This window comes from Melitaea cinxia, chromosome 30 (genome assembly GCF_905220565.1).
Source record: "Melitaea cinxia chromosome 30, ilMelCinx1.1, whole genome shotgun sequence".
Taxonomy (NCBI): domain Eukaryota; kingdom Metazoa; phylum Arthropoda; class Insecta; order Lepidoptera; family Nymphalidae; genus Melitaea; species Melitaea cinxia.
Window position 1 is genome coordinate 913,484 of NC_059423.1, and position 11,251 is coordinate 924,734.

General features: G+C 33.7%; 1 protein-coding gene across 1 annotated transcript; it reads left to right on the plus strand.

The window, feature by feature from the left end:
• Nucleotides 1-3,057: 3,057 nt before the first annotated feature.
• Nucleotides 3,058-10,784, plus strand: LOC123668057. Its single transcript, XM_045601849.1, has 5 exons — nucleotides 3,058-3,132; nucleotides 3,744-5,141; nucleotides 6,229-6,399; nucleotides 7,756-7,916; nucleotides 10,613-10,784. Exons 1-5 carry the CDS (start codon nucleotides 3,058-3,060, stop codon nucleotides 10,782-10,784), a joined length of 1,977 nt encoding a protein of 658 aa, XP_045457805.1.
• The last annotated feature ends 467 nt before the right edge of the window (nucleotides 10,785-11,251 follow it).

Here is an 11,251-nt window from a genome sequence, read left to right on the forward strand (position 1 = left end):
ATTTTGATCTTGAAAACAACCAGTATTTAATTTAATTTAAATAATGTAAAAAACACGCAAGAAAACGAATTTCAATACGTAATTGATATATAAAACGAATTTTATTACTAAAACGAAGTACCTAGTGACGAGATAAAGCACGCACTGCCTTTAAAATCTACAGAAAATTTATTATTATAACATTGCACGCTATGTTGTAAACTTTTTATACAAATTTATTAACACTGTATATCTAAATACTTGAAAAATTTCTCCTATTATAATAATTAAATAAATAAATATTTATATCATACACACACGCACGGTCATCTGTTCCTAAAGTAAGCAACAGCCGTCCGGTATAGCTACATTTTTTTTCGATAAACATACATATAAATAAGACATATATAAATAGACATACATATTATGACTCGGGGTGGGATAAAAAAATAAATCTATATAAATAAAAATGACTCGCCGATAAATAGGTATGTACGCGCATGACTATCGAAAAACGGTACCGAATTTCGAAGGATAGGATATTTCGAACATTGTATATGTATATATAAAAAATATTTTACGAGATTTTCTACAGTAACCATAAAGTTAAAATCATGCTTTTCTTGTGAAAGTAAACACTAATAAACTAACATTCGGATATTTTTTCGAAATATTAAAGGAAAATCATCATAAACAGTAAAATTATGCAAACTTCTTAGTGTTAATTCGTCAATTATATATGCAAACGTAATTATATAGATAATTATATCTTAATTATTCACTTGAAACTGTAGTTAAATGTCAGTGGAACGTGTAATACGAAAAAGTAATAAAACACATTATTAGCAGTGAAAATATTAAAAAATCGCGTGAAATTAGACTATATTTTATATCTATGGAATTATGTATTATAAAGAAAATAACAAATACCTACCACATTATAGAGACAATAAGAAAAAAAAATTAAATTAATTGTTAATGCCCAATCCGATTCAGTACCATAGTAAATAATATCAAGTAAATAGTCATTTCATCATTTTTAAAAGTCACGCACTTATATTTGGTCCTTTTAAACTTTAAAAAAAAAAAAAAATAGAAATAAAATTATGAACTCTTAAAAAAATTATGAAGAAAATCTTTTTTTTTAATTTTTGTCAACGATTTTATTATAAAAATCTTTACGTATTTTGTTTTTAAAAAAAGCCGAAATGCATTTGTTTATATAATAAATATTCATAAGACTGAATTTATCATTTTTTTTTACATACATTTTAATACAATAATATACGAAAATAAATTACTATAACTATCGAAAATGTAAAGAATTAAATTATGTTTCCTTCGAGAAACGAGACCAAACACGTATGTTGAGACAGTGTATGTTTATCAGTTTTCTTTTTATTGTTTCAAGTACTTAATGTCAAGGAGGATAAAATATACCCACTTAATTTTTATTTCCGATAAATTGAAACAATTTTATTACATATTTACCACTTCTTTCTTCATCAAATATATATTTATAATAAACGATTTTATAGTCAAAATTACTAGCGCTATGTTTGTAAATTTTCATGAATCAGTTTTCTTTGTCAGCGACAACATACAGAATCGTAGTGAAATAATATAAATGCGAAGCATGGTGCACTAAATTAAAAAACAAAAGCTTTAGCAAACCTGTTTGCAAAAATCTCACGATTTCGCGGGGTCGGCTCCGGCGAAACAACTTTTTTTGTAATTTTATTTTTCACACAACACTTAAAACGACACAAGTATTGTAACAAAAGACCTAAAATTTTATTACATTAACATAATTTAATCGTGCACTCACCTGGTTGGTATTCAATGGCACAATTTATCCGTAATTTAATTCACAGAGGTTTAAAATGCAATTCTATAGAGCACTCGTGACCCAGCGGGCATTAACACTCGCAATGCAACCAACGTGACGTAATGACGTGACCAATTACGTTTATTGTATTGGTAAAACGATATCAGTGTTGCTAAAAGCAAAATACTAATTTTGAATAATTTTCTAATTATATAAATAAAAGTATTACAAAATACCTCTTAATAAATCTTAATATTCATATTTATATAACGATATCTTTTTCAAGTTTTGTTCTGTAACATTAATTAAGCATTCGGTTCTTGTATTATGAACGCGTCCATTTAGCTATCAATAAAACAAATAAAATCTCTTTGGCATTTACAAACAAATGTTTTGAATTTAAACAGTTTTCAACCGTCAACCGTTCTAATGGGAAAAATAAAGGCGAGCGTCTTGAACGATTGATTTTGTTTAAAAAAATAACATTTAGTGACTTAGTTATTACAATAATTAGTGTTTGTTCTTACATTACTTGATTTATGTGAGTATTTATTAAGTAGATATACTTATATTTCTTATTATAAATGTTATTACATCTAATAAGATTGTTACTTTGTATGTAACTTAGGTTTTAGGAGTATCATTATAATGAAAGTCAATCAATTTCTTTAAATTATCGTTATACTTAAAATACTCTTTCTAGTTATATACTTGTTCAAAATACATAAATATAGATTTTATATTTATTTCATCATTTTTAGTAATATCCCCTTATTAATTAGTTTACAATAAATAAACATTCTTTAATTAATCAAACAGTAACTTATTGTAGAAAATATACATACATAGGTGTATTAACATATATACGTGAATTTTTTACCAGTATGTTTGCAAATGCAATTTTTTTTTATCTCTAATATATTTGACCTCAAACTTAATCTAAATTTATTAATGACTGTTACATATTAAGGTAAATAATTGAATTATATGTGTGACTCTTTTTAGTAAATTCTGAGTTTAGTAGTTTTATTCCTAAATAACTTTATGACGAATGTGCGTAAAAGAGGGTTTAATTAAAAAATAGACAATACAAATATAATAATAGACAATCTATGTACAATTTTCTTAAATAATTACATTGTAATTATATTCTTATCTTTTGCCTTTTAATATCCAAACTCTTAATACAAGCTAATTAAAGTTGTTACTTTCAGATTTCTGTAAATTTAAGTACATTTGACGGTACAGACATGGCATCTGTAGAGGAACGGCTCAATAAGCTCAGGGAGGAACGTATAGCTAGAGAGAAAGCTAGGATTGAAAAGGTATACATCATAAATTCTTAGTTTTTCATCAATTTAGTGTACAATTTTTATTTTAATATTTTAAAGCTGAAAACTTTGTTTGTTTGAAGATTCTATTCTCAGGAACTACTGTTTTGTTTTTACATTTGAGATCCAGTTTACGGCATAAGTTAATTTTTTCTCAAATTATCACAGTATAGATATAAGTAACATAAGTTACTAAGCTTGAGAGTGGATGGACCAGATTGACAAAATTTTTGTTTTTAATACTTAGTCTTTGTAGTACTTGGTTCCATTCTAGAGAAAGACATAATATGGGAACTTTATTTTAAAATAAATTGTGTGTTGTAGTATTTCTTCAAACAATTAACCTTTCAGCTTTTGACAAGCCGGAAGTTGTGGGTTTGATTTCCGGTGTGATATTTGTATTTATTTAACAAAAAAAAAAAGGTTTAACAGTCGGATGTTAACTATAACAAAAGTATTAAGTTGCTTACCGTTGGAACAGACGATTATGTGAATGTTATAAAATATTTAATCATTTTTTACCTCTTGTGTAATAGCATTGCATGGTAGGGCTTTACCCTTGTTATTGGTCACTCTTTTAATTTACTAATTTATCTGTTTTACAGTTACGGGAGTTAAATTTAAAAAAATATGGAAAAACCGATATCCATCAACCGAAATCAGCTTCAACTGTATCTCTACCAGCTAAATCTAAATCTGACCCAAGTGGTATTGTTAAAGGTACTGCTAATCCTGCCAAAAATAACTTACAAGGAACACTCAACACTACAAAAAGGCAGAGTATACCAGTATTAAAGAAGACAACGTCTAAAGTTAGTAACAATGCTAAGAATGTTACCGGTCACATTCATAAAGTAAGTAATGTCAATAATATAAAGAAAGACAAGCCAGCTGTGTCTAAGTTTGATAGCAAACTTCCTAAAGCTAAAAATGAACCAAATAATGCTGGAAATAATAAGCCGTTGAAAGAGATCACTTCAGAAGTTAACATTAAAAGTATCAACAGAGATATTATTAATAATCCTCAGATAACAATCACGGAACCAGCTAAAGATGCTAAGAAAGCTATAAACAATAAATTCAATAATAAACCTGATTTAAAATCACGTAGAAGTATAGCTGTTATGTCGAAAACTGAGAATAGGCCAAAGAGTTTCAATAGCAGGAAAAGTATACAGCCTCAGAAGTCAGCTGACAAGGAATCTGTTTTTGATCGACTCTACAAACCAAAAGTTGTTCAAAAAGAGAGTATCGACAACGTCCTGAAGCTCAAAACTGATCCCAGTTATTTGAAGAAGGTTATAAATGAGTCTCGGTTGATCATGAACAAGAGAAACACAGTGTTCGAGAGTAGACCAAATATACCGGTACGTCGATCTATCTCAGCGGTACATTTTAAAAGAATAAGTAAAAAGGAACTCGGTAATTGCTTTCACAAATGGGCTTCTATCGGTGAGAAGATTGACAAGGTACATCTGAAAGATGTCAATGAAGATGACTGTGTTAGAGAAGAAAAAGTGGTTTCTGCTGTGAAGAGTGAACGGAAAAAGGTTAAGTTTCAAACGCCGGTTCCTTTCAACTTTAATACGCCCAAACCAGAGGAATTACAGGCTAGATTACTCAGTTGGTTGAAGAAACGGGGAAAGTCGGTAGATTCATACCACCATTTACAGTGTTTCGGGTTACACAACTTCTCTAGAGATATCAGACCATTGAACATAGACACACAAGAGTTTGACGATGAAAATAAAGAAAATATAGCCTTAGAACACGACAGTGACAATGATTCCTACTTGGAAAACATGAATAATAAAGTCGGTGATTTAAACGATGTGAATAAATTAGAATTTCCAAAAGATAAATGGCGTCGAGTTAGCTCTATAAGTGATAGTGTTGATTACAATGACAGCTATGAGACTACGTTGACGTCTGGAGAAGGGGTGCATCATGTCGATGATCTGTTGCTTGGAGCTTTGAACGATTTGACTGAGTTATTGCGAGAGGTAGGTTAATGTATACACAAAGTATTTATTATAGTACAATAAAAGGAGTCTACTAGACCTCACGACTGAAGTAAAACTTTCTATCTTCACTAACTTATCTCTCCCTCTCAACTTCTGTTCGTCTTGTCCGATCTCTTTTCGACACTCTCGTCAGGGATTCACCACCTTAATCCTCTAGTCAAGCGTGCGTGAAGAAGTTTGGGCTTCAATAAAGTCAAAGCATGTAAAGGCAATCTCATTCCTGATGACCAAAAAATTGAACTTAACTGAAATTTAGACCAAATTCTCATAGATCTCATAGCCTCTTTAAATACAGTATGAGAATTTTGGCTTCATCACTATCCCTCTAGACCTTATTCACCACAGGAACATTAATAAATTTTTTCAAAGGGACATTTTAAGCAATCTCTTACAGACAACCGCAGGGGAAAAATTATTATTGATAAACTTTAGGATATTGTAAAAGTAGGCATCTAGTTTTAAATGTAATTTAATTTTTTACGTTTTAGTATTTATATTATACATAAACCTAATAGTCAGAGCAACGGGCTGATGTCTTATGTACAGGTTTGAGTGATTGTAAAATTTGATTTGATTGTTTTGGGCATAAAAATGTCTGTCGTTGTCTGGATGTTTGTGATTATGTTGTGATATGGACATCTACAGGATTTAAATTTCATGGGATTCAAGAATCAAAAAATCGCGCTTTCGCTTGTGCCTGTAATATCCCACTACTGGGCATAGGCCTCTTTCCCCATGTAGGAGAAACATCAGAGCTTAATATATTCCCTACTACTAGCAACAATCACTATCAGGTATACATGATAACAACCGGGACCGACGGCTTAACGTGCTCTCCGAGGCACGGTGGGGAGACCCACAAGGACTGCACAAACACCCAGACCACGGCAAATATCTGTATGGCCAATACAAATGTTTGTCATGTGCAGGGATCGAAATCAAAATAGCTTTATTCAAATAGGCTTCAAACGCTGCTTTTAATGGTCATCTTACAAATTAAAATTTTAATTTATTTAAGTAAGCGAAACTAATGACCAAAAATAACAAAATATTGTCTTTTTTCCAGGGTTTCGATTGGGAGCAATGTGCTCGTTGGCTACGAGCTATCCGAGACCGTTTTCCCTCGGCCCCGGACAGCGCCCCCTACTGGGAGTGTCGAGCTGCCTTAGAGGAGCGCCGCGGCGATCTGCCTGCCTCTGTCCAGTGTTGGGAGCAGGCCATCGCTAAGGGGACCGAGGTTAGTTGGGATAACCACCTGTAGCCAACTACATTATCCGGCGTAAGACCATGTAACAAGACCAAGAGAAGATGCCTTAAATTAAATTAATAAAAAGAAAAAAATAATTGTGTTTACTCGCAAACGAAAAAAAAACCGACTTCAATTACATCGACAAGTAATACAACGTAGATCGACGACGAAAAAATAGTCAAGCAACTACGCGTTATCAAAGATTACTCAAAAAGTAGTTATCAGATCTCGATAAAATTTATATGTGACCACATGATAAACATCAGCTTTCGATTAAATTAAAAATTATCAAAATCGGTACACCCAGTAAAAAGTTATTACGGATTTTCAAGAGTTTCCCTCGATTTCGCTGGGATCTCATCATCAGATCCTGGTTTCCTTATCACGGTACCAAACTAGGGATATCTCCTTTCCAACAAAAAAAGAATTATCAAAATCGGTACATCCAGTAGAAAGTTATGCGGTATAATACAACGTAAGTCGACAAAAAAAGCGTCAAGTAAAAACGCATTATTAGATATAACTCGAAAAGTAGTTGTTAGATTTCAAATAAATTTAAATGGGACCAATTGGCACACACTACCTTTCGATTAAAACAAAATTTGTCGAAATCGGTCTACCCGGTCAAAAGTTCTGATGTAACATACATAAAAAAAAAAAAAATACAGTCGAATTGAGAACCTCCTCCTTTTTTGGAAGTTGGTTAAAAATACGCAATCTGTTTTTGGCAGCTCAAAGGCGAGATATTGGATCCAAGTTTACGAAATAAAACTATTATTGTATGTATGGATGACTGATTTAGTTACGTAGTAACATAATCCTGTCTCTGTAGAAATCTTTTGGATTTTATATACAAAAATTGTAATTTTTCCCAGTGCTCTTTTGGTATTAACCTAACATTTTCCAAAATGTTTTGGAAATGTGGATAAATAAATTGTGAGGGTGCAGGACTACAACCCAAAGAAAAAAAAAATCTAAAAACATGGACCAATGCAGATCAAATTCTCATACCGATGTATGACAGTTGTATGAGATCTCACGAATGCTGAATGCACTTGCACATGAATCAACACTCTCAATTGCTTGGGTGGGCAGAAAATGTGTGTTATCTGGCGTTATCGTAATCAAAAACCAATTCTTTTCTGATGATCTATTTAAAATTTTTGAAGTAGAACTTCTTTACGTACGCTCGACTTTGAGAGTAAGTTGAGAGCGATATATAAGTTAGTGAAGATAGAAAGAGAGGGAGTTACGTTTCGTAAGTTTTACTTTAGTCGTGTGGTCTAAAGCACACTCGTTTTTTTGTAAAGTACAATTGTTAAACTATATCTTTTCTCTTTACAGAAATCAGTAGTGGAAGCAAACTTAGACCAACTTTTGGATAAATTCATGCAGCTCAAAATCAGTCCGAGCTCTGGTAAACATCAAGTCGACCCCAAGTTGGTGGACGTTAAGAATGTCTTCAAGAGCACCATTATACGCTTCGCCGTCCAGCAAGCTAAGTTGTAAGTGTCATATTATATTGTATGTTACAGATCCAAGGCACGTATTATACTAAGCAATATATAGGATTCTGCCCATTGTCGCTACTCTGGGCGAGCAGGATGGTGACTTCAGGGCTTGCTTTGTGGGTTGGTTATTCTCGGCTTCCTCAGTATCCTTATCCCTTATCTACCACTTAATAATCTCACATCATCTTTCCTGCACAGCAACATATACTACATACAGTGACGTAACGAGCTTAACTCGCGCCCGGGGCACAGTACTTTTAAGTGCTTAGGAGTGGGGGGGGATCATTCGAAAATCATATATGTCCAGCAATTTTTTGTTTTGCGGACCATTTGGCACACCTTTGTGAGTAGCGCCCAGGGCATGATGCCCTCCCTTGCCCACCCTTCGCAAAGCTACTGACTACATACCATTTCTAAGCTTAAGACTAACTGCTAAGCTTAAGCTAACTTGTGCCAAAAGTCGTATTAACCAAGTTTATGTCAGATCATAATCACTACAACATAGTATATGTATAGTGTCCCTATGTCCCTATGTATGCTTAAATCTTTAAAACTACGCAACGAATTTTGATGCAGGTTTTTTTAATAGATAGAGTGATTGAAGAGGAAGGTTTATATGTCTAATAACATCCATTAAATAGTGGAGAAATACTGTTATTTTTGAGGTTTCTAATGTGATGTCGTAAATAATTACATTTTTTCCGCTTAAATTGCAAACGTAGCCTGAATCCTACGAGATTTATCAAAATAATGTACTAAGTATTGTACACATTGAAAAGGTCTACAGGAAACTCCGCTATGGTATATGTCTATCTCTTATGGATATCCCACAATAACATTTTTTGCCATTTACTTTTTACGACAAATAATGGTTAATTTCTTAGTTTTTCAAAGCGATTTTAACCAATACAGCATTAATCCTTATCTAATTAAATACCTTAAATACATTATTGATTTAATATAGATCTATATGGCCCTCTACAGCATATGATTTAAATGAATATTTTCGAAGATATTACAGATTTAAAAATTGCGATACGTAGCGTTTGCGGCGGTTCCGGCCGGCTTTTACTCTAAGTTAACGCGTGCGGGCCACGGTCAGTAATGAATAAATCAAAACTACTGGATCGATTTTAATCAATTTTTCAGTGAATGACATAGGCTATAATTATATTTTATACCCGTGCGAAGCCGGAGCGGGTCGCTAGTATATTATTAAAAAGTAAAAATAATTTCGGAAAATAAAAATTTTTCATCCTTATAACACTAGTTAATTATTTCAGCTTCTCCGAGAGAGTTTCAAGCTAATTAAAACAAACGTAAGAACAGTGTTACAGTATTTACGTAGAGGATATTAATAGAAACCTACATTTTAATCATGCCATTTAATTATTGATTTCATCTTTAAGGGGGCACGACGTGAAAATTGTGGGAGCTTGTTTGTAGGCTATTTAAAAGCAATAATGGATGATTCTATATGCCAACTGTGCCCCGCGGTTCCACGCGTTATTTCGAGGAAAAAATAGGCAATAGAATTCTGTGGCAATTGGGCTATCCAAGAAAAAAAAATCAATTAAATCCAATTTAGACAGTAACTCCTAAAATTAGTGCCTTTAAACATTCTAACAAACGTTTTAGCTTCCGCCTGTAATATCCCACTATTGGGCATAGACCTCTTTCCCCATGTAGGAGAAGGATCAGAGCTTAATCCACCACGCTGCTCCAATGCGGGTTGACGGATATATTCCCTACTACGAGAAACGATCGCTATCAATCGTTACCGACGACTTAACGTGCTCTCCGAAGCACGGTGGTAAGACCCACAAGGACTGCACAAACTCCCAGACCACGGGAAACACCTGTATGGCCAATAGAAATGTTTGTTATGTGCGGGGATCGAACCCGCAACCGTCAACGCAACAGGCACAATCCATGGCTGTAACCGCTGCGCCAACGCGGCGGGGTTTTCAGCTTAAATAGTTTCTATAGAAATAACTAAATATTAAATATACACAGGGCGATTTCAAAGTTAAATTCCCACGTCATGCCATCCCTTTGTTAGTTTAGTTTTTAACATGGTTTATTTTCATTCATTAAGTAAGATTAATTTATTACAGCTCTGACTCTTCTTCTCGTTTATGAACTAACGTTCTGTAGAAAAAAATCATTCTTAAATATTAAAATATTGCTTAGAATTCAATTGAACGGGGCTGATTTGGGACATGACAAATCTTTATACTGGTCTGGGCATAAATGCTTGATTTTTGTGTTGTTTCTAAGCCCCAGACACAGTATTTACAGCCCACTACGGGACTAATATCCCTTCAGCCTATCGCAGTCCACTGCTCGACATAGGCCTCCACAAGTTCACGCTACAAACGGCGTGAACTCATGTGTTTTGCCCATAGTCAACACGCTGGGCAGGTGGGTTGGTGACCGCAGGGCTGACTTTGTTGACTAGACGCTGCTGCCACAGCACCAGTTGGATGGTTATCCCTCCATCTGTCAGCTTTATAAGTTCTAAGGCGGTAGTGGAACTGTGTTATCCCTTAGTCGCCTCTTACCTCTTACCTCTGACCCACGGGAAGAGAGAGGGTGGCTATATTCTTACTGCCGTAACCACACAGCAGGGGACTAATATAGGCTTTATTTATCACATGTATAAGTAAAGAAACTTGTATCTTTCACAGACGTCAAGCAACCGATGCACCAAAATACACAGTAACTCCAGTGAGACGTTCTTCAAGATTAAGTTCCCACTTCCGTACTCAGACACCGTTGAAATTATGTTCAAGTATACAGCAAGCGTCCGAGCTAGGAGCTGAGTTTAAACCTAATAAAGCCTTGGTAAATAGCCCTTAGTAATTACTAACTTAGGGCCTGCTTCACCGTTTGGTGAAGCAATCATCGATAAAGTATCCTGCACATAAGTTGGCCATCCATAAATTAAGTCACACGAATTTCACGATTTTTTGACCCGTCCCCCATCCTTTTCACAGCTATTTTTATTATCAATTATTATCATGTTTGAATACTAACACTTAGATATATTATGGGTATTTGAAATGTGATGTCACAAAATTTTGGACTCCTCTAGCCCATGTCACACTATGTCACACTACGTCGATAACGTGTTTGTGACCTAATTTATGGATGTCTCTTAACTAATCGACTTTTATATCATTAAAATATGCCATAAAGGCCTGTTTCTACTCAATAAATTACAGATTAACAATTGCGAATACATATATCCAATAAATATAGTAGAATTCAATGATGAACTAGAAAAATATATCATAATCATATACGTTGGATACCGTTATATGTCA